Source organism: Solenopsis invicta, chromosome 3 (genome assembly GCF_016802725.1).
Source record: "Solenopsis invicta isolate M01_SB chromosome 3, UNIL_Sinv_3.0, whole genome shotgun sequence".
Classification (NCBI taxonomy): domain Eukaryota; kingdom Metazoa; phylum Arthropoda; class Insecta; order Hymenoptera; family Formicidae; genus Solenopsis; species Solenopsis invicta.
Window position 1 is genome coordinate 8,997,165 of NC_052666.1, and position 24,878 is coordinate 9,022,042.

The 24,878-nt window shown below is 38.7% G+C and overlaps 1 protein-coding gene across 1 annotated transcript; it reads right to left on the minus strand.

Moving 5' to 3' along the window:
• Positions 1 to 7,472: 7,472 nt before the first annotated feature.
• LOC120357353 (histone-lysine N-methyltransferase SETMAR-like) lies at positions 7,473 to 8,233 on the minus strand. Its single transcript, XM_039447527.1, has 2 exons — positions 8,068 to 8,233; positions 7,473 to 8,020 (listed from the first exon to the last, which is right to left on the minus strand). Exons 1-2 carry the CDS (start codon positions 8,231 to 8,233, stop codon positions 7,473 to 7,475), a joined length of 714 nt encoding a protein of 237 aa, XP_039303461.1.
• Between the last annotated feature and the right edge of the window lie 16,645 nt (positions 8,234 to 24,878).

The window sequence follows — 24,878 nt, forward strand, 5'->3', positions numbered from 1 at the left end:
ACGCTCAAATATACTTAAGCAAAATTGCCATGAGATGGCGAACTCAAGAAACGGTTAAACGGGCTGCGAGTGACCCGCGCGACAGGCGATCGCAACCGTGGAATCGCTGACTTGGAACGCGGAGGACGGTTCCGCGATACGCAAGGGTAGTCAACACTGGAAATCTAAGTCATCTTACTCCGTGGGTTGTGGGACACCTCGTGGAATTCGGTTTACACAAGAGCCGGACAAGTGGGAACGGCGTCGAGTATCTCTGACGACGGTGTTGGTTCCGAGAATCCCCGGGAACGGAAATACTAGACGGACGGATCCTATTAGCCAAAAATAGCCGGCTGCAGGAACGACGACAATTTCCATCGCGGAAGGCGAATGGGCCGAGAATTCCCAGCCGCTAGGAACGACGAGTATGTCCGTCGTAAGGTAGTTGGAACGAGAATACTCGTTCCCGAGGAGATGCTCAAGAATGCCCAAGCTAGGAAGCGCCGAATATAGCCGGCGCTGGAGAGGAGTAAGTGCGAGATTGGTGGCTCGGTGATCTGACTTTAGTTGCTCACTGCCGGCTTATACATCGATCCGCGTGGTTGGACGCACCAATCAGCGCGCACGGTCGGGCCGACCGGAGTGGGAACGCTTACCGAACGTGGCGCTCGTGCGCGTAATCGCGGTGAGGTTAGCCAGACGTACGCATGTGCTCGATCTTACACGTGATGGTCGGTGTTCGGACCAAAGTGACGGTACAGTGGAGGGCGCAACGTTAGAAATAATTAAATTAAACAATAAAAAGCTCCAGGAAACGCTCGTATCGTGATTAAACACAAAATATAATAATAGACCGTCAGTTTAACGAGTCAAATTAAGTAAACGATTTAATTCAAGATTTAAATTTTACAATAATACAGTAAACAGTTACGTAGGAACGTTTCGGTTCTACTTAGCCTTCATCAGCCTATAAGATTCGTTTCTAATTATAATAAAATTCAAATGTTCATTATTTTTACAAAAAAAATTTTTTTTCTTCTGTTTAAAATATTTAAAGATAACAAATTTTCCCTAAACTATGTAAAATTGTCCCCATGTGTCGCATACCGTCTGTGATTTTTTTGATAGCAAACAGGCACTCTAGTGTATCGGATGTAAATTTGCGTGTGTGCGTGTGTGTGCAAGTGTTGTTAATCCATTCCTTCTTATGGTGGAAGAAAGAGAGCCATAATCCAAGCAGCACAATTTTTCTTACATGATGAACCTCACAAAATTACTTGTGACTTCATATGTAATTTTATTTGACAACCGTAGTATTAGCCACTCTCCGTTTGTAATTAGTCAATCAGTATTAGTCAATCTCCGTTTTGTTTTTATGCACTTTGATGAAATTGTTAATTTTGTTTATGCATCTGTAGCCAATTGTAAACGTGTTTTCATCTAACAAAGATGCTGTTCTTCCAGAAATATTTTGAATGTAGAGGACGACAAAAAATTTTTTTGTGTTCTTATCTTTTTTTGTCTAGATCTTGATCATTTGTGTCTTTGATAGTGATGGATGCAAGTTTTGTGTTTAATAAATTTTTTATTCTTATTCCAATATATTTGAAAATAAATTCCAGAGAATATCTTTTTTTTTTAAAGTAGTTCAATAATTAATTCCAAATTTTTTTGTTGGAAAGTAGGGTGAGATAACAATAGCGTTCTATCTACCATACTATAAACTATTCCAATTTTAGCATATTGGATGATGAAAAAAAAATGATAAGTAACGACCAAAAAAATTTTTTTTTATGAAACCAATCGATAACAGATGCATAAACAAAATTAACAATATTATCAAAATGCATAAAGACAAAACGAAGAATGATTGCAGTAACAAGTCTTTTACAAAATTTTTTGCAATAATTGTAATGCTACATATGTGGGGCAGACAAAGAGATAGTGGAGGACTTGAACAAAAGAGCATACGTCATTAATAATATTAAACTTGACTCTTCAAAAAACTCAGTTATAACAAACTATAGAATATTTTTTGACCACTCTTTTAATTGGAAGGAAATTAAAATTTTTGACACCAAAGAAAATTACCATAAAAGATTAATTTCGGAAATGATACATATAAAATAACAAACAAACGGACTAAACTTACAGAATGATACAAAACTTCTTCACGATTCTTATTTTTGTTTACTTGACTCGTTCAAAGACAATACAGATATACGTTACTGACTTTCGCTCAACGGTTCTGCCTCACTTGTGCTTCGTCTGTCTCGGCAATAAGATTGTCAACGATGGCGAACGTTCATATAATTATTGTTCGAATACCTTTTCAAGTAGAGGAGAAGAAGATAATATGGCACCCATTTATATTTTATTGGATAACTTTGTGAATAATCAATATTTTATATGAAAACTTAAACGATTGTATTTGTCAAAGTGTTGTTTAACAGATTCCAGACTCAAAGTAATGAAATATTTATTACTTAAGACGTGATTTATAAAACTGTGAAGTACTACATAATCGGTGGAAGAAAAAAAGTGGTAGTAATATGGCTAGCCCAAAAATAAAGTGAAAAACTTGACTTTTTTTGTAAAAAATACAGTATTTTATTATAAAATCATATATTTTGTTGAAACAAACTATATACAGTGCTTATAATGTAAGTTACAATGCCTATAATGTAATGCTGCGAAGCTTCAAAACAAATAAATCCTAACTTTGTTCATAATATCACAGACATTAATGTCTACAAAGCCGCGAAGTTTCAAAACAAATAAAAGTTGACTTTAATTAGAAGATCACAAAGTATAAAAACAAGTTTTATTAAAATAAACTAAAATGTTTTAATAAGCTTTTAGAAAGTTTATGAAATTAAAGTTAAATAAACTTGTAACTAAAAACAAGAGAAAAAAATTATTTGCAAAAATCGCAAACATATTCATCTTTTACTGTCACAGAAGAACAAGCAATGTGCGCCCACATTTCGCACGTTAAACATTGTATCCATGTCTTATCCTTTGAGTTTTGTAAAAATGATCCATTACAAAAAATGCAAATAGCAATTTCTTTACTTGGAACATCTTTACCAAGTGCAAAGTCTAATTCTGACTTAATAACAGATTGACAGTCATTATTGACAACTTCTACTTTTCTTTTCCGTCCTCGTTTCTCTACATTTTCTTTACACTCTTTGTCATTATTGACATCTTTTCTTTTCCGACCACGTTTCTTTACAATTTCTTTTGACGATGTAGAATTCTTCGAGTTTTTTATCTCTGCACTTTTTAATGACAAATGTAATTTTTCCTGATATGTAGATTCTGTAAGAATTGCAGCGTGTGAAGGTTTGCGACCTTGTGTAGATTTTCTCAATGTAATTTGTGGAATTGGGCATATTTGTTCAGGTGAAACAGGATTTACTGCACTTTGTTCCGTCTCATTATTTTTAGAGCAGCCAGGTTGCGCTAAATCTTCAATTTGCTGGTTATGGTGTTGGCTCGTGACAGAAGTTATCTTTCTTGTACATGACATAGAATCTGTAGAATTTTCTTCTACTGAAGTGGGTGCTTCTACTGGAATAACATTGCTATCTGGAAAATGTAGGGATTGAATGGATAAATTCCAGTTACTTTAAAACCGTTCGCAGCAATGAGACCAGTTTGGTATTGAAGATAAGCTTTTCCTAAAATTTCTGTCATATCATACTGTGTCACTGGTCGTTCATTTCTACGTTAAAAAATACGAATATATTCACTACAATATTGTTTTAATGGTCCCATAAATGTGCAGTCCAAAGGCTGCATCTTATGTGTAGTATGAGGTGGTATGCTCAAAAGAGTAACATAGTTGTTGCGTGCAAGATCAATTACATCTACATTCCTTGTATGAGTATAATGGCCATCCAAAATTAACAGAACAGGAGATTCCTTTGTTGGCTTTGTTTTTTCAATAAAATGTTGGAACCACTCTGTAAATAAGTTGGTTTGAACCCATCCAGATGGGTGGCATGTACCAATGGATCCGGCAGGGGCGCCCTTCATTAAAATATTTGTCACGTTTTTACGAGGAAATATTAACATCGGTGGAATAAACGTACCTCCTGCACTCATGGAACAAATAGTTATAAGAGACCCTTTTTCAGCAGCAGTGAGCAAGCCTATCTATAATCATAGAAAAAATTACTGTTATAAAAGATTCTCTAAATAAATAGCTGTTATAAAAGACAGTAGAAATGCTTACCTGCTTTTTTCCTTTTAGGCCAACAATCTGTGGAATTTTACTCTGTACTATGGAGAAGCCTGTTTCATCTACATTAAATATACGCTCAGCGCTATAATTATGTTCTTCGTATAAATTTTCCAACAATTTATAAAATGCAGACACAGATTCTTTGTTAAAACCTGTCACTCTCGAATATGATGTGCCACTTGGTTTATGTACAGTTAAGTTTGGATGTCTCCTCATAAAATGATGAAACCAGGCTCTACCAGCCTCTTCATTACGTCCAAAAGGATGTTTTAATTTATTTTTTACAGCTAGTTGATAAGCCATCTTTCTCACATCACTCCTTGTCAAACCAAAAAATCGATTTTCCATTATTAATAAATAATGGACCAACTGTGCCTCCATTTCTGAAGGCATTATTGGTTTTCGTCCTAAGTTTATATTAACGCAGTCTTCTGATGACAAGTCTGTTTTGGCTAATCTACGAAGAGTTGTATTAGGCACTTGAAAAATCTGTGCTGCTTTTTTGTAGCTTAATTTGTTTGTTCGTACAGCCTCGACTGCTAATTGCATTATTTTTACGTCCCATGTTTTTCTCTGCCTTTCTGTTTTTTTTTCTTGTCTTGACATCTTTTATACAAAATATAAGATATTACAATATGAAATATTACATAATTCCATAAAGCCCATTCTACAATTGTGTAAACGTGGTTGTAAGTGGTTGTAAGATTGAGTTGTAAGCTGCTGTTACAGTTGTACAGTATATTGTAAGAGATAGTCAAACTTCATCTTCCACGTTTATAACCAACGCTGTTATGAGCATGGAAGATGAAGTTTGACTACTTTACAACCATGTTTACGCAATTGTAGACTGAGTTTAACAGCACAAGATATTGTCCGTCATTCGATAATACATATACGAGTACGACATCATGCGCTGTTATACAAACAAATACAATATTGCAAAATACATGCATTTAATGATGTTATGATTTTATCCGGAAATCTCCAACATAATAAGGTAGCGAATAATTACGGCCTGGTGAATCAGCAGAGTAAATGCGGCCGAATGTGCGAGCGATAATCTTATTATACGTAAAATATACGGGGCAGAGTACAAGTAAACAGATAGCCACGAGTACAAATAAAAATAAGCAAACCAACATAGCACAAATAGGCGGACGAACAAGAGCTTGCACAAACCGGTAAATAGGCATGAATAGGTAGACGGGTTATATCATAGGTTAAGTTAGATTAGACTCGGCGTGCGCCGCTATCCTTGTTTAACAGCGGGTATGCGACAAAGATAAAATCTTGATGCAGTTCTCAATCGATTTATCGATAAAATATTTCGATATGAAAAGCTTGATAGCAGTCATATTACGAGGCCGCTTAGGTAGCTGCATATCGAAAATCTTACAGTATTGAATAATTTTGTATAACTTGAAATATGTATAGCTAAATAAAAAACAAACATAGAAAAAAACACTCGAATATATATATTCATGTAATAATACGCTCTTAAGGTTAAAAAGATTAAGGAAATATGTGTAATTAAATGTTAAAGTATACTTTGTCAAAAGTTTCAAAATGCTCAAAAGTAACACTGCCTTATAATAATTGTCGATTGTTGTGTATTAGCATATTAATGCCATTAAAAAACAGTGGGCTACTAAATGAATAATTTCATAAACAATCATTAAAATTCGTCATCTAATAACGGAGATAATAGCGGTAGCCATAATGTCTACAGCAACCATAATACCCTCTTCTCTTCTAAGCTTTTTAATTAATCTACGGTAAAAAAAGTCTTATAATTCATGTAAAACAATAACTCCATTGTCAATATATAGTTAACAAACGTGACTAATACTACGCTTGTCAAATAAAATTACATATGAAGTCACAAGTAATTTTGTGAAGTTCATCATGTAAGAAAAATTGTGCTGCTTGGATTATGGCTCTCTTCCTTCCACCAAAAGAAGGAACGGATTAACAACACTTGCACACACACGCACACACGCAAATTTACATCCGATGCACTAGAGTGCCCGTTTGCCATCAAAAAAGTCACAGACGGTATGCGACATCTGTGGACAATTTTACATTGTTAAGGAAAAATTTGTTATCTTTAGATATTCTAAACAGAGGGGGAAAAAAATTTTTGTAAAAATAATGAACATTTGAATTGTATTATAATTAGAAAGGATCTTATAGGCTGAAAAAGGCTAAGTAGAGTCAAAATGTTTTTAAGTAATTGTTTACTGTATTATTGTAAAATTTAAATCTCTAATTAAATTGTTTATTTACTTTGTCTCGTCAATCTGAGTGTTTATTATTATATTTTGTGTTTAATTAAATTTAATTATATTAAATAATTAAAAGCGATTTAACAATTATGTATAACAATTAAAAAATATATGATTTAAATAAAAAACAAATTCTCACCTGCGGGCATTGAACCTGGGACCCCAAGCATACCAGTCGACGTCCCAACACCCCACGCTACGCCGCTTATGCGACAATCGTTCTTCTGTAACGGTACTAATAGATGCTGGAAATATTTAATCGTCATTTTCTCGAGAATGCCTAAGTTTCGCAACAAACGACTTTACTACTGTAAAGGTGTGAGTGAATACTACACACTCATAAAATTTTATTAAAATTGATGAGGCACATCTGGAGAACTCCTTTTGTAAGTGGAACCGAAAATGTCGATAATATCAATCAATAATATTAACATTTTTAATTTTATTTCTTTCATTATCATATGAGCATTTTAGAATTGTCACTATCATTAGGACCATGGTTTATATATGCACGTATACAGGTGACTTATTAAATTGTCCCATGTAAGTATTTCTAAAAAATGTAAAAAGTACAGAAAAACCATTTCAGACAAAAGTGATATAGTCTGAATGGTTATGCCGTATATTTCAAAATTACATCTATACAGATTATTATACGTATAGTTTACATCATATACAAATAAAATGTGTGTCGATTATTTATATTTTACGCGATTATTTATACAAAGGCTATTTAAAAATTTTCCGGCTTTTTTAAGAAAAACACATATTTCGTAGCAAAACAAAATTTATTTCTTGACGTAGTCTCCATGCAACTCGATACATTTGGTCTAACGTTTCTTCAATACCTTTAAACCGTCAGAAAAAAATTGATTGTCTAAACCTGAAAAAATATTGGTTTACAGTATTTTCCACCTCAGCATTTAACTTATACTTTTTTCCTCTGAAAAATTTTTTCAAATTTTACAACAGGAAAAGTCGCTGGGAGCTAGATCTGGCGAATAGGGTGGGTGCGAAAGAAATTCAAACTTCAATTCGTTCAATTTTGACAATGCGACTATGGACGTGTGAACCCGAGCTTTATCTTGATGAAACAGGATTTTTTTGGCCAAATGCAGACGTTTTTTCTTAATTATGGCCTTCAATTTATCCACCAATGCAGCGTAGTACTCTCCGTTGATTGTTTCACCCTTTACAAGGTAATCGATAAAAATTATTCCACGGCTATCCCAAAAAACTGTCGCCATCACTTTTCCTGCAGAGAGAACGACCTTTGCCTTCTTCGGAGTTGGTTCCCCCACCGCAATCCATTGCTTTGACTGTTGTTTGGTTTCAAGCGTATGGTAGTGTACCCAGGTTTCATCGACGGTTACCATTCGCCGCAAAAATTCCGCTGGATTTTTTTGATACAGGCTAAGACACTCGCGCGACATGTCCATCCGTATGCGCTTTTGATCGATCGTCAACAAACGCGGCACCCAGTGCGCCGATAATTTTCTCATATCTAATTCTGATGTAAAATCTTGTGCACCCGTTCAAATAATATCTCACAAGCCTCAGCAATATCTTTAACAGTCAATCGACGATCTTCCATCACAGTTTGATGCACTAAATCGACCATTTTGTCAGTTGTAGCGATTTTTGGGCGCCCGGAACATTCCTCGTCTAAAATGCTCGTACAATCACGTTTGTACTCAGCCATCCAATGTTTGACCATTGTAAATGAAAGAGAGGCTTCTCTATATACAGAGTCTAACTCATTTTTTATTTCCTGAGTCTTTTTTCCTTTCAAATGAAGAAATTTTATCACTGCGCGATACTCAATTTTCTCCATTGTTGACAATGTCAGCTGACAACTTTGAAAGATTGCCATAGAAAAAGTAATGATCAGAATAATTTCAAATTCTTATGGTTTACACATGTCAAGACCATCTATCGAACGGCGAAAGAAATTTTTCTCTACAGTTACTTTATGTCGATGAGGCCAGAAACTTTTCAAATAGCCCACGTATTTTAAACGCAACCATAGTTTGAAGAAAAACATACTGGTTTTTATCAGTATTGTCTGAATAAACGTTTCTGATATTTATAATCAGACGGTATTGTTATACACATTTCTATTTTTGTCATCAGTATCGTTTGAGTAGACGTTTCTGGTATTTATTTCAGCAGTACCATCAATATACACGCTTCTGCTCAAATTGCTCAAGTGTATTTTTTTCATGCATAATCTCTGTGGGAGTCAACCTTTTTCCTTTTTAACTTGAGGTATTGAAACAAGCTCATGTTTTCTATCTCACACGAGCTGCTCGGAAGGATCATAATTCCGACACGCGATGCGCAGCAGCGAAGTTTTCAACATTGACCCCATGGTTGCTCTGCCGTTGTTTGATGCTTTTCAGGTCTTCCTCTTTCTCCTCTTTTATTTCTGCTTGTTACTTTTTTTATGACACTCACGAAAACACTATACTTAGTAATAATCACCTCGACGATTACGCGACATTCTGCATGGCACTCCAGTGCACGACGCGCAGTTCATTACATTGCGATAACGGAAAGTCAACGCAAAACGACGCATGCGTTATCCGCATCCACCGTCACTTGTGACGCCGTCGAGGAAGTCAACGCAGCAAACGACGAATCTTGAGCACCAGGGTATTGCGCAATCACCTTCATGCCGCGCCGCGCGGCGCAATACAACCTTTGCAACGCTTGGCTGCAGTTGTTGCTAACACAACATACGCGTGTTTCCAGATGATTATTATATCTCCACATTTCTCACGCACACTTTCAAACATATAAATCCAAAAATAAACAGTCGAGGCTAGCGGATTGAAAAATGCGATTAAATTGGCCGACGAGTGATGGATCATTGATGCTCGCACAAGCTTCAATCAAACAAAATTGGCGATCTGACAAGTTGCCGGTACATACGACGCTTACATAATCATTTTGATGTAAAAATTGTGCGGTGCCTTGCACTTGCAAGACACTTCCGATGTGCGCAAAGCGTAATTTAATTATATCGCAACAACGGAAATTAACGCGAAACGGCAAGCAAGCTGCGAGCCTCGATACTCGGCACTCAACAGCAATGATGTTGGCCGACGAATGATCTCTCAAATAGGTAGACGTAAACGCATTTATGCGCCACCTTTACCTCGCCACGACAAGCGACATAATACGAGATACCGTCGTATCTTGTATATCGCTCGCATTACATGATAGCGCGGAGGACACCGCATTTGCCTACAGCATCACGTTGTCTTTCTCGACTCAGTGTCAAGCGGGAAGGATGTAAAAAGAAGTAGAGGACGGTACGATAGTGCATTTTCCTCGCTTGACACTCAGTCAAGAGAGAAAGCATGACACAATGTAATGTTATGGAGAAACGCGGTATCCTCTGCTCTGCGCTATACTGCGCTATACATATAAGGCATACCATGTTATCTTTTTTTTAAACCTTTTATTTTAAATATCAAAAATTTTTTAAATGCTTTTTGATTATTAATGAAAGTTGAAAACAAAAGATGTAAAAAGTTATTTTACAAAGAAACACTTATTTTGACATTTTAAAACAGTAGTAAAGTTTCATGGCGTATATACTTTTTGTATTCATGAAAAATTTTAATTTAATTTATAATAAAAGAGCATTTTCGAATTTTTCAATTTTTTTTAAATAAAATACTTTGTATTAAATAGTCAAAGACGATTTAGAAGTTGTATATATCAATTTGGAAAATTCCTACTAACTTTTATAAATAATTCTATATATTGTAACGCACTTTTCCTACGTTCGCCAAACGCAGGAGAGCGCGTACAATTTGTTTCGGGACGGGAGCAGCAATAATTAAAATGTAATTCTTAAATGAGCGCCAGGCGCGATTTTTTGCACCATTCGAAATCTCAAAAGACGAAATCACGACGCAATACCGCTGCCCGCGGCTCACTCAGCATATGGCAGAGGGGCGCGGTTCTTAATATTACGGGGAGGAAGGAGGAGGAAAACGCAATCACAACGCCAGCACTAAGTTAGGTAATTAATGACAATATATTTCATACGGTGACAGACGCGGTTCATTTGATAGTACCTTACAGTGACAAACAGGCGGTTGATAATTTTGCAACGGACAATAGGCAGAAGAAATAGTAGCGAGGAAAAGATAGAGATGAAGGGCGGCGTGTAAAATCAACGGGAGTATAATTTGCACGATAGGAAATGTTAAAAGGCGAGAGAAAACGACGGAGACAGACAATGCTTTACGGCGGACGGAATACAAAATTCGCTACACTTTAGCATTTGTAACGCAAACGCACGCGGTACGGACAATAATTATCTAGCATCCAAATAACTTACAATCTTACGCGGTTTTCGTACGGATATAAGACTCCTCTACCGTAAATTTGGTATGTGAATTATATATCAATAGTATACGAATGATATATGAATCATATCTGATCGTATAAGAAATATATGCGAATGTTATACGAATCGTTTGCAATCACATGCTAATCGCATGATTAGACATATAATGGTATACGAATTACATATCACCGTTGGACATTTGTTTCGGAAACACATGTGACATGTTTGACGTATGTTCCAAATCATATAAGATTGCGTATAAGGTACATTGTACGATTTTTATATGACCACATAGCAATCGCATTATTAGATACGATCGTTATGCGATCACATACGAATTACATATCACGGGCGGAAATGATATAGAATCACGTGTTTAACATGTGGATTTATCGTATAAGAATCATATATGATTGCGATAGCATGTATAGATACCATAGCATATCCATCATATACGTCATATATGATATACTCGTACATCTCATACGAAATACATGCATATTTTTCCAAGCGTAACTCTAATTAAATCATTAAAGTCATCATTGAAAAAGTTATCTTCTAAAACCAAGTTTCTTCTCGCATAACGACAATAAATGTTATTTCGATTTATAAATTATTTTACATTTGTTTATTTATTTGCAATAATTATAATTATATTCATTCTAAATAAATAATTATTTTATTTTAGCTGTTACACATTGGATAATATACTATCAATCGCCTCCTGCCGTGTATCATCTCCGCTCGCGACTTCTCTAAATATAACCTTGAGACACTACATAATCATCTAGCCACTCTCGATTGAACCACCGTATACCACTCCGTCTCGCTTGACGATAAGATCGCTACCTTCACCGACCTTCTGCACTCAACTCTTGACGTTCTAGCTCCGCGTCGCACCTTCACAGCTAGAAGGCCGTCCGCCCCGTGGATTCAGCGGAAACTGTGCCTAGCTATGCGCGAAAGAGGCTTGGCCAGAAGAGCCTTTCGCAGGTGTCCTTCATCTTCCACTCTTGTCACTTTTCGCATACTGCGCAACAAGGTAAACACCCTACTAGACAAGGCCAGGAATGATTACCTTGCACAGCGTCTCGACTCTGCCTCTTCTCCTGCACAGCTCTGGTCTGAACTACGATCGATGGGACTTGCAAAATCTCGCTCGTCCACTTTGTCTTTCAATGCATCACCTGATCAGCTTAACCTATTCTTCACGGCAAGACATCATTCTCAACCACTTCCCTCCTTGTCCTCAACTTTCCCTACCACTCCCTCCCCTCCTGCACCAACCACAGTTTCCTGCTTTTCTTCCTTCTATTTTAAGCATGTCACACCTGATATCCTTTCGACAACTCTTGCTAGGCGATCATCCAACGCTGCTGGCCCAGATGACCTTAATCGCCGCTTCATACTTGACAGCCTTCCCTACGTGTTTCATGTCATCCTTGATCTCCTAAACCTCTCCCTTAATTCCTCTACCTTTCCTACCCTGTGGAAGCGCTCCCACGTGATCCCTCTCCCTAAAATCAAAGCCCCCTCCTTTCCTTCAGACTACCAACCTATCTCACTCTTATGCTTCCTTTCCAAGATCCTTGAGAGCATCGTTTATGATCAACAATCCTCCTACCTCTTCTCCCATCATCTCCTCGATCCTCTACAGTCCGGTTTTCGGCGCGGCTACAGTACGCAGATTGCGCTCGTGAAGCTGGCGGACGATGTAACGCGGGCCATCGATCAAAGAATGGTCACCCTGCTCATTCTTTTCGACTTCTCCAAAGCATTTGATTCCGTCTGCCACAACTTACTCCTGAACAAGCTTGCCAACTTCGACATCTCCTCTCCTCTACTTAGCTGGTTTGAGTATTTCACTAACAGAACACAGCGTGTTCGCGGGCGCAACGATTTCTCTTCATGGTCCACTGTCCCGGCGGGTGTCCCTCAGGGCTCCTTTCTTGGCCCCTTGCTCTTTGCCCTCTTCAGAGACGACCTAAGAGCTGTTTTCCGTCATTGCCATCACATATTATACGCCGATGACCTACAAATATACCTACACTTCCGTCCCTCCGACCTTGCAGACGCCCGTGGAAAAATCAGCGAGGATATCTCTGCTATCGAGAGATGGGCAAACAACAACCGTCTAACGCTGAATGCCTCCAAGATTAAGGCCATTCTCATGGGTAGTGCCCGCGACATCAATGCCATCAACAATAATCATGTCTTAGACCTTACGTTTAATAGCATACTCAGAGAAATTACAGATCACGTAATCAACCTCGGCTTGACTTTTACTAACGTGCTCAGCTGGAATGAGCAGGTTATGGCTACCTCCCAGCGGGTAAACGGAGTGCTCTGGCGTCTGAAATATTACAGGCACTGCCTGTCGCGCCCTCTACGAGTGCGTCTGGTATCCTCCCTGATTTTCCCATTCTTCGATTATTGCTCTGCTGTCCTAACTGATCTAACCGGTCAGCAAAGTCTCAGCAAGCTTAGGCAACTAATGAATGCTTGTGTGCGCTTCATTTTCGACTTTCGCTGGGATGATCATGTCTCCCATCTCTATCCCCAACTCGGCTGGCTGAGCGCGGAGAACAGGAGGTTTTACCTCCTCGGCTGCCTGAACTACTCTGTCAGCAGTACCGGGACACCCCCCTATCTTGCATCCTCTTTGTACCTAGTGTCCGATCACGCGCTACTTCTAGAACTTCTCCTCTCGACCTACATTTTGAAATTCACTTCCTGCACCCATCCGCGGTACTGATTCTATTGGCACCTTTAATGATCTTCGTGATCTTCACCACCTCCTGCTTCATAGCGATGCTCCTTATTCCCAGGCTTAACTGCGTTCTAGTCTATGTCTAAATAAAATGTCATGTTCCTATTATCTTACTTATTTCTCTTACTTTTCTAGCTTTCGTTCTTATTCTCTTCTGCTTAGCATATAAATACTCTTTCTGTTAGTACTAAGATATATTATATTTATTGTTCTGTTTTATTTTTTCTTTTATGTCTGTATATTATATATATTACATTATATTATATTTACTGTTCGTTCGTGCTGGTCATAGAATTAAGCACATTTTCATTTCTATTCTAATTATTGTTTTCATTTGTATCTTTACTATTATTTCTATATTTGTTATTAGTTTTAAGTTGAACCGCTCTATGACCTGTATCATTTGTATATTCTTCCTATCCTTAGAGGGTTTACCCTAAGACAGTAATAAACTCCCAATCAATCAATCTCTCTCTCTTTCTCCCTCTGTCTCTCCCCCCCCCCCGCCTTGTTTAAAAAAAACCTTAAAGGTCCTACTTGTTTGTAGAAAATATTATTTCTTTAAAGTATTATTTATTTATTTTTTGAAGTAATATTTATTTGTGTGAAATAAATAATTTGCTTGAATGGCCCTAATAACGTACTTACTTAAACATTCTATGTATGTACAGTGTGAAAATTTTTTTCACAGTGTACATACATAGAATAACTTGCTTTTTTACAATGATTTCTTGTTAATTAGATTAATTAAAATTAGTATTAAAAACATCACATGACATCACAAAAACACACACATTGTTTGAGACAAACTTTATATTCAAGTGTAATTATCCATTAAACTACTTTTAATATCAACTTCAATAAATCTTATTTAAATGTATAGTTCGCCCTTGTCTCGATGAAACTTTCCCCCAATGGTTCAAAAGAGATTCAAAAACTCCGTGGCCTGCTCGATTTCTGGATTACAATCCGTGTAATTTTTTTCTTTGGAAAGCAATATAAGAAAAAATATTTATGCACACCAACATCGAGACGGCTGACGAGATGAGGGAATTAGTATTCCGCACTACTGAGGGAATTAGTTCAAGTTTGAAAAGCTACGCAAAATGTACAGAAAAGAGCAAGAACCTGTATCGAAGTAGGAGGAGCACACTTCAAACATTTATTATAATTATAAGAAAATAAATAATTAATTCACGTTAAATTGATAAATTACAATAACACCGAAACGTTTATTTTAGTTATGCACCTTAGGATCTTTAAGGTTTTTTTTTAAACAAGGTGGAGAGAGGGGGAAAGAGAGAGAGAGAGAGAGTGTGTGTGTGTGTATTTTCATTACAGCTGTTTCGCTGCTCATCGTTGTTCTCCCGTCGCGTAGTTTGTCACCTCCGCTTCGCCCGTCTATTGTCCGTCACTGCTTTCTTTCCATAGACGGGCGCTTATTCGCTAACTTTAACATCATATAGCATGGAACAGAAGGCTCAGATCAAAAAATGACTCACTTTTCGACTCGGATTCGTGTCCTCTAACTCATGGTATACTCCAGGTCCCTTTGTTTTGTTACACCCTGTGTGTGAGTGTGTGTGTGTGTGTGTGTGTGTGTGTGTGTGTGTGCGTGTGCGTGCGCGCGAGCGCGCGTGTGTGTGTGCGCGTGCGCGTGTGCGTGTGCGTGTGCGTGTGCGTGTGCGTGTGCGTGTGCGTGTGTGTGTGGTATATACCTATATACCAGGTGTATGCATAAGTTTTTTCCGGTTTCACTAAGAGATGGCGCCAGCGAAAAGTACGCAGCGTATTAATTTGACACATACGTCATTTTGTTCGTCTGACATAGAACTACAAACACACACAAGTTGAGTACGTCAAAAACTAGCGTCTTTGAATTATTGTTCAGTGATCATGTCGAGTTTTGTGGCTGAAAAATAACATTTGCGGCCCGCATTGCTTTTTTTATTTAATCAAAAGAAAAAGACTGTTGAAAGTCATCGTTTGCTGGTAGAAACATATGGTGAACACGTTCCATCGATTAGAACATGTTTCGATTAGACATGGTTTCGACAATTTAAAAGTGGTGATTTCAATGTGAAAGACAGTGAGCGCTCTGGTAAACCACAAAAATGCGAAGACGAGCAATTGCAGGAATTATTGGATGATGACCCAACTCAAACTCAACGGCAATTAGCAAAAGCATTACATGTATCACAAGAAACAATTAGCAGACGTTTACGAGCAATGGGAAAGATCAATAAACTCGGTAAATGGGTCCCACACAATTTGAATGAACGTCAAATGCAAAATCGCAAAGTCACTTGTGAAATACTGCTTCAACGCCACGAAAGGAAATCATTTTTGTATCGAATTGTGACGGGTGACAAAAAATGGATTTATTTTGAAAACCCGAAGCGGAAAAAATCGTGGCTTTCACCTGGCGAAGCCGGTCCATCAACACCAAGGTCAAATCGCTTTGGAAAGAAGACCATGCTCTGTGTCTGGTGGGACCAAAGCGCTATTGTGTATTATGAACTCTTGAAGCCCGGCGAAACCGTTAATACACAACGCTATCGCCAACAATTGATTAATTTAAACCACGCATTAATCGAAAGACGACCGAAATGGGCCAGAAGATATGGCAAAGCGATTTTGTTACACGACAATGCGCCGTTTCACACAGCAAAACCAGTAAAAGACACTTTAAAATCTCTTGGATGGGTCATCCTTCTGCACCCGCCGTATTCCCCAGACCAGGCGCCATCTGACTATCACCTCTTCGCATCAATGGGGCACGCGCTCGCAGAGCAGCACTTCAGCAATTTTGAGGAAGTTGGAAAATGGCTCGACAAATAGTTTGCCGCAAAAGACAAGCAGTTTTTCTGGCATGGTATTCATAAATTACCTAAAAGATGGGCGAAATATGTAGAAGCCGATGGCCAATATTTTGAACAAAAAAAAATTAATTTTCTTTGAAAAGTACGTATTTTTTTTACCAAAAAACCGGAAAAAACTGCATACACCCGGTATGTGTGTGTGTGTGCGTGTGCGTGCGCGCGAGCGCGCGTGTGTGTGTGCGCGTGCGCGTGTGCGTGTGTGTGTGCGTGTGCGTGTGCGTGTGCGTGTGCGTGTGTGTGTGTGTACACATGTAACGACCGTACTTCGCGCACGGACGGTTAGCGGTGCGGGAACGGGCGCGAAAGGCCGCCTGAAGGAACTAGACGTGTTTTAGGTTGATATGTATAAAGACGTATATTTCACACTTAAGCCGCGGTGAGTTTTACACTAGTCCGGTACATTTAGTGTTGGAAGTATGCAGTACTGTCGGCGGTGAGACGACCCGGATATCCCGAGATGCGATCGGGCGGTAATTTGGCCATTTTGAGTAGTGTGTGTGTATATATATGTATGTATATATATATATATATATATATATATATATATATATATGCACTACTAAAAAAAGAAGTAAGGCACACTTTACAGACACCAAAAATTAGGTTATTTTCAAATGACTGTAACTCGGTGAAAAATCATCGCAGATAAAAAATAAAAAAAGCATTTTGAAGCTCGAAAATCGAACTTTGACGCTTTATCAGCAAAATTCTTTTAACTTCCTTGTCTTATGAGGTAAAAAAGCACACCTTGTTTTGTTCGTTAAAATTTTGTATTTTTGACACTTTGCAGCTCGACCAACAAATTTTTTTTGAATAATTCAAGTAAAGCTTCATAAACTACATTTTATCTACAAAATGCTTCTTAAAATTTCTCTACAATTTTTTTTGACCGAGTTACGCAACTTTGAAGCTAAACCTACATTTTTTACAAATGATATCCGTACTCCGTGAAAAATCATCGTAGACAAAAAATCAAAAAACCATTTTAAAGCTCGAAGTTTTAGCTTTAACATGCTATTAATGGTTTTCAAAAATTTTCTCAATTTCTTAGTACTATGCCCCAAAAAAGATACACTGTTTTTTCCTTAAAATTACGTACTTTTAACAGCCCGTAGCTTAATAAAAAATTTTTTCTAGACAAATCCAATGCAAGTGCCATAAAGTATGACATTTTCTCTACAAAATGCTTTTTTTTAATTTTTTCTACGATTTTTTTTGACCGAGTTACTTCGAAGAAATACATTTTTTACAGTACATTTTTCCGAAAAATGACGTCTATCGCCGACGCATTACCTAATGTGCACCACGTGGAGGTTGCCGGTCAGATTTTTGCACATTGTGTGTGTATGTGTGTGTGTGCGTGTGCGTGTGCGTGTGTGTGTCATAGCAGATATAAGGAACCCACAGTTCGTCACTTCTACAGTATTTAATGACTCCAAACCCTCTCTGCTGTGTGTGTGTATGCGCGCGCGCGCATGAGTGTTCAATAGTGTGTATTTCCTCCTCTCTGATCAATTATTGCTTGCAAGCGTTCTCGCATATTTATACACCTTGCAATACGATCTTGCGGAATGTTGTGCCAAATTTCCGTTAAAATTTCTCCCAATTCTTCTAAATTTCTTCTAAATTCCTCGCTACGCCTTAATCGTCGTTCCATTTCATCCCAAATGTGCTTGATTGGATTTAAGTCCGAGCTATTGGCGGAATGATTTAACAGTCTAATTGCGTGTCGTTGAAAAAAACGTTGTGTTATATTCGCCGTATGAGGTCGAGCGTTGTCCTGCATGAAAATAAAGTTCCGACAGCTTCGATTTAATAGCAAAACGTGTGGTCGTAAAATATTGTTGATATAACGAACATCCGTCATTGCCGGAGGTGGCAGGATCACTAGATCACTTCGTCTTGTAAGTGATATACACCACCACACCATCGCGGAACCGCCGTTGTAAGATCGTACTGGCATAACGCAACGTCGATCATAGCATTCATTTCGTTGACGCCAAGTACGTATACGAGCATCATTGCCATAAAAGCAAAAACGTGATTCGTCGGAGAAATATACATTTCTCCAATCTCTTGCGGTCTAATTTATGTGATCGCGCGCAAATTGAGAACGTACTTGGCGATGTACGAGTGTGAGTCTTGGTACTTGCGCACGAACACGAGAACGAAGACCGGTTTCTCTCAAACGGTTGCAAATTATTTGTTTGCACACATGGTGCAAATGAATGTCATCGCGAATGTTTTCTGCGGTAATTATTCGTCTTTCTAATAACGAACAATGGCTCAATCTTGTCTATTTGTCGTTATTCGAGAACGACCACTACTTTCATGTCTCATGTAATTTCCCGTGTCTTAATATTGTAACCAAGCTGTACTCACTACGGACACAGATGCACCAATATCTTGCGCTACATAATGCATACTAAACCTTGTTGCAAAAGCGCGATTATGCGTGCAACTTTTACGGCCGATAAATGTCTACGCGACATTTTGAAAATTCCGTGTCGCTTATCACACTGCGAGAATCGCCGGCGTACTAAACAAAATTTTATTGTATTGAGCATGCAATGTTTCATATGGTCATCTTTGTCTAAAAAGAGATTTTCTTTAGACTAAGACAACTATATGTTTACAGTTACTTTTTTACTGCATAAGACAAAGAAGTTAAAAGAATTTCTAAAATGTGCTGGTAGAGCGTTAAAGTTCGATCTTCAAGCCTCAAAATGCTTTTTTTATTTTTTATCTGCGATGATTTTTCACCAAGTTACAGTCATTTGAAAATAGCCTAATTTTTGGTGTCTGGAAAGTGTGCCTTACTTTTTTTTTTTTAGTAGTGAATATATATATATATATATATATATATATATATATATATATTGCGATCGCACTCACGAGCGTGGTGCAACTACGTGATCAACCGTGACGACAGATAGACGCAAAAATTAGCTCGCAGACATTGTTTGTCTCTAATGCACAATAGTTAAGCAAGATTGGGCGCCAGGCACGAGCGAGCGTGCCGCTCTTATACGACAAGATTACTGGTCGCTGAAATTTCCTGCTATCAAACGCGGAAATATTTTATTGCGTCACGGACAATGACGGGCTCTTTTAACCGGTAGCTCGGCCACGAAGTTGACAGAGAGAGTGGTTCGTTGCGGGCGGGAAGAGAGCAAGGGAGCTTAAAGAAAACACATCAATTAATTAAAAAATTAACAAATATATTTCTGCTAATCTCGGACATTAAATCACAAGGCTGTGGAATAATTTTTCGTGACACGGCCAGAAAATACCATGCGGTCGGAAAATACCACGCGGTACGAACTCACAGAACGGAGAAAGTCAGGATTCAATTCTAATTAACAGCGGACAATATACGCTGTGCACTCAAAACTCTCTACACGCGCACTCTCATTCCGTACAAGATTACATAGCGATTTGGCTCGAAGTACGCGATCGCCAGAGACACATCTAAACGCTACTACAAATAACACACAAGAGTACTACAACAATTAACGCGATTTAGCTGGAGCGTTGGTGACGCTCTCAGTAAACGAAACCAAAGAAAATTAAGACGCGACTTGATTGGATAAGGTGTACAACGGTAAAGCACGCGGATAGCACGCGACCGCTTGCAATTTCAGCAGAAAATGTTACAGTAAACGCGAGCAACCACCGCGCGCGCGACCTATCCAATCGGCGAAAACGGTAACTTTAGAATAATCTTGTTCGTCTCACCACAACGCTGGCCTTGCTCTAAAGATCGTCTTCACAGGCAAAGCGGAAGCAGCTCAGGTCGTCCCGGCTCATGATGGTACACACGCAACGATCCACGGCGAAGTGATCGATAGTGCGAGGAAATTCGGCAAGCGGCACGCAGGATCTCTCGCCCCACGCACGGGGGCTCGTCGCGCCCCCCTATTGATTCCGCCTTATCACGCGGTCCTTGCAATCTTCTAATCAGGTTGTCGCGCTGCGGCACGCAGTTTTAGGTAGGTCGATGTTTTCGGGCAGCTCACAACTTCTTCCGTGGTTTTCCCGAGGCCGGACGGCTATCCTTACAAACTCCTCGTTGTCCGCTGCTTCCGTGCTCGGGACCAAATCAGAAACATCTTCTCGCAGCTCCTCGTTCAGGATCTCCCATGCGATGATCTGTGTAGAATGTCGACATCCCCTTTGTTTGACTTTCCCTCTTTGCGTCCTGCAATATTCAGCGGCCTTACTGTTGCGTACGAGCGCGGCGGTAAGAGATAACGTAATTAATTGAATTGAGATCACCTGTCGTGCGCGCTACTGCAATCCTGCGAACGATCCGTGAAGTTTCGAGTGGCGGTATGTCCTTCTTCCTGCAGTCTTCTTGTCAGGTAAGACGCCGTCGATACAAAATCATTAATCGTCAGCCGCCAATCCGCAAGGCGTCGCTAAAACTTCAAGGACGCACACAAAACAAAGACGCAAAATTATTAGCGCACACGCCGACACGTCGATCTCCGAGCCGAGTGGACGTAAAGCCACAGCTTGCGCTTCCCGGGCGAATTTTACGATCCCTGTGACGAACAGCCAAACAGGATGTCACGTCACAGTATGTATGTATATATGTATGTACAGTTTGTGCCAGGTATGCCTGGGGTCTGACTCTAGGGTCCATATTTTTTTCTTAGTTGTTTTTATGTTTATGACTATTATAACCGCGGTTGCTGCGTCAGCAATCATGAATGTATCGTAGAGTTAGTAAATTATGTTTTGACAGCCGGCTGATGTAACCTTTTGATTGGTGAAATCTCAGAAATATTCCAAAGCTTAATTGAAAGGAAGCGGATCGAAGTTTTTGATAATTATCGCCGCAAACACTCCGTTGTTGACTATCCTTACATTTATTAAGGAATACGGTAATGTTTCGCACCAAGTTTTATTATTACCTGTAATCGTGAGAAAAACAGCTCACAAAGTATATTTTCTTATTACTAAATAATAGCATTTTTTATTTTCAAAACTACAACTTATCTGATATACCAAAGGCTTCGATCCGCTTCTTTTCAATTAAGCTTTGGAATATTTCTGAGATTTCACTGATCAAAACTGAGGTTACATCGGCCGGCTGTCGAAACATAATTTACTAACACTACATTCATGATTTCTGACGCAGCATTCGGTTATAATAGTCATGAACGTAAGAACAACTAAGAACAAAACGTGGATCCTAGAATCGGACCCCAGGCATACCTGGCACGAACTGTACGTATGTACGTATTTACGTACGTACGTATGTACGTATGTACGTATGTATGTATGTATGTATATATATATATATATATATATATATATATATATATATATATATATATATACAGGGTGTTTCAGACCACCCGTACACCCCTTTTCTCTTCGCAGGATTAGGACCAATCAAAAATATGTTCAGACGAAAGTTGTAGGGTTTCAAAAGATCTATTCAATGATCTTATCAGTTTGACCTTGGATGGCGTCGCCAAGGTCAGATCGAAATCACATTAAGTTTTTTAAATGGAACACCCTATTTTTGATTCCAGAATCTAATAGCTGGTGTCAAGACCTTTCCAAAGCACTACAAGAAAGTTTATTTTCGTTGACTACTTTCCGAGTTGTGCGGCTTGAAAGTTACACTACCGCCAACACCATGTAGATAACAATATAAAATCACGCGTTACGCAGAAAGCCGTGCAGCCGACACAAAGAAAGTAAACACGCGAGCCGGGCCAACAAAAACAGATCATGAAAAATCGTGAAAGTTAGCTGTCGCGACCGTAGATAGTCACATACATATGTATGTCATAATATTATGTAATTACATTATTACTTTAACGGTAGCACACGAGCAATAACGAGCGCGGCTTTCTGCGTAACGATGTTTAACTCGTGATTTTATACATATTGTTATTTGCATAGGATGTAGTAGAGATGTATTCACCACAACGCTATTGTGACTCAACTCAACACGAGTGACAATAACTCTCTCAAACTTGTCACCTACGTCTTCAATAACCGTCATATCAGTATCAATCGCGCAACAAAATCCGACCCTCTTTATTAGTCTAGGTTTATTTAGCCATGTCCTATTCCAATGAAGAAGCATATGATATGCTGCTAATTTTAGGTGAGTGTCGAGGTACATTCATTGCAGCGGAAAGATTGTGGCGGGAACGTTATCCTGATCGGACTCCTCACACGCGAAATGTTTTTTCACGTTTGGCTAAACGAATCAAAATTAAAGGTGTCGTTCAGCCTCAACATAACAAAGGTACACAAATTCGTCGTCCGATTATGGATGAAAGAACAGTGGAAATTCTTGCATCGACAGAATTGAACCCTTATGATTCTTTAAGACGACGAGAACAAGATTCTGGTGTTAGTAAAATCAGTGTTTGGCGCATTCTAAAAAATAACAAATTTCACCCTTACAGAATGTCTGTTCATCAAGCGTTGAATTATAACGATATTAGACAGAGACTTGTATTTTGCAACTTTATAAGACAGCAACCACTTGATTTCCACTTGAAAATTTTATTTTCTGACGAATGTACACTTAAAAGTGATGGATTTGTTAATACTTGGAACTCTCGTTATCGGGCACAAAATAATCCTCACTGGTTGAGAGAAGTAGATCATCAAACCATTTGGAAAGTCAATGTTTGGTGTGGAATTATTGGAAGTCAAATCATAGGTCCTGTTTTCTTTGACGAAAATCTAAACGGTGATAGATATTCCGCCTTGATAATGACAGATCTTCCTGTCTTACTAGAAAATATTCCTCTGCAATTGCGCCTGAACATGTGGTTCCAACAAGATGCATGTCCGTCTCATACATCGAGAGTTGCTCGTGCGGCATTAAATACTATGTTCCCCGACAAGTGGATAGGCAAATACGGTCCAATCAATTATCCACCCCGATCACCAGATCTCACCGTCCTTGATTATTATTTCTGGGGAAGGATAAAAAACTTGGTCTATCATGAACGTCCGACTACGAGGGATAATATGATTCGTAGAATAAGTGAAGCAATTCGATCCTTACGTGCCGAGGAAATTCTTTGAGCAACCAATGATTTTCAAAATAGAGTTGATGCTTGCATCGCAGAGAATGGTGCTCACTTTGAATATTTAGTCGCTTAACAAAACATACACTCATTCATTCCCGAACGTGAGAGGCAAGGGGACTCACGTGAATCAAGCACCCCAAACGTGAGAGGCAAGGGGACTCACGTGAATCAAGCACCCCAAACGTGAGAGGCAAGGGGACTCACGTGAATCAAGCACCCCAATGGGATGAAATTCTCGTCACGTCCACGTCATTCATTCTGGATAATGCTAAGCACGGGAAAATGCATACAGTCAATCTGGACATGATTGATCATCAAACATAATCAATCCAGTTAATAAACAAAAGCAGAGTACATAAAACTTTGACTCCCCTTTTCCTCCCCCATACACATACGCATGCACGTATGCACACACCCACACACAAGATTAAATCCGACTAAGTAACCACCACATGGTACATCTTGAGTAATGCTGATGCTGGCGGTAGTGTAACTTTCAAGCCGCACAACTCGGAAAGTAGTCAACGAAAATAAACATTCTTGTAGTGTTTTGGAAAGGTCTTGACACCAGCTATTAGATTCTGGAATCAAAAATAGGGTGTTCCATTTAAAAAACTTAATGTGATTTCGATCTGACCTTGGCGACGCCATCCAAGGTCAAACTGATAAGATCATTGAATAGATCTTTTGAAACCCTACAACTTTCGTCTAAACATATTTTTGATTGGTCCTAATCCTGCGAAGAGAAAAGGGGTGTACGGGTGGTCTGAAACACCCTGTATATACCGGGTGTCCCAGACCACCCGTCCCACCCGATTTTTTCGTAAACGCGACATTTTAAAGAAAAATGTTTCAGACAAAAGTTGTAGGGTTTTAAAAGATCTATTTACTGATTTTATCAGTTTGACCTTGGATGGCGTCGCCAAGGTCAGATCAAAATAACATCAACTTTTTTAAATAGGACACCTCATTTTTGGTTCCAGAATCTAATAGCTGGTGTCAAGACCTTTCCAAAACACTATAAGAAAGTTTATTTTTGTTGAGTACTTTCCGAGTTGTGAGGCTTGAAAGTTACGGTGTACTCTAACCTTCAAGCGTCATAACTCGGAAAGTCCTTAACCAAAATAAACTTATTTATAGTGTTTTGGAAAGCTCTCGAAATCGACTACAAGAAAATGCAATGAAAAATATAAGCAGAGGACACCGACTTCGCCCATGGTATCACGTCGAATAATGCTTTCTCTCTCGACCCAGCGTCGAGCGAGGAGGAT

Excerpts from the sequence above, each read along its gene's own strand:
- LOC120357353 (XM_039447527.1), bottom strand. The coding sequence starts at position 8,233 with ATGGTCAAACATTGGATGGCTGAGTACAAACGTGATTGTACGAGCATT. Across the intron at positions 8,021-8,067 it reads TAAAGATATTGCTGAGGCTT|ATATGAGAAAATTATCGGCG; the intron begins GTGAGATATTAT and ends CATCAGAATTAG.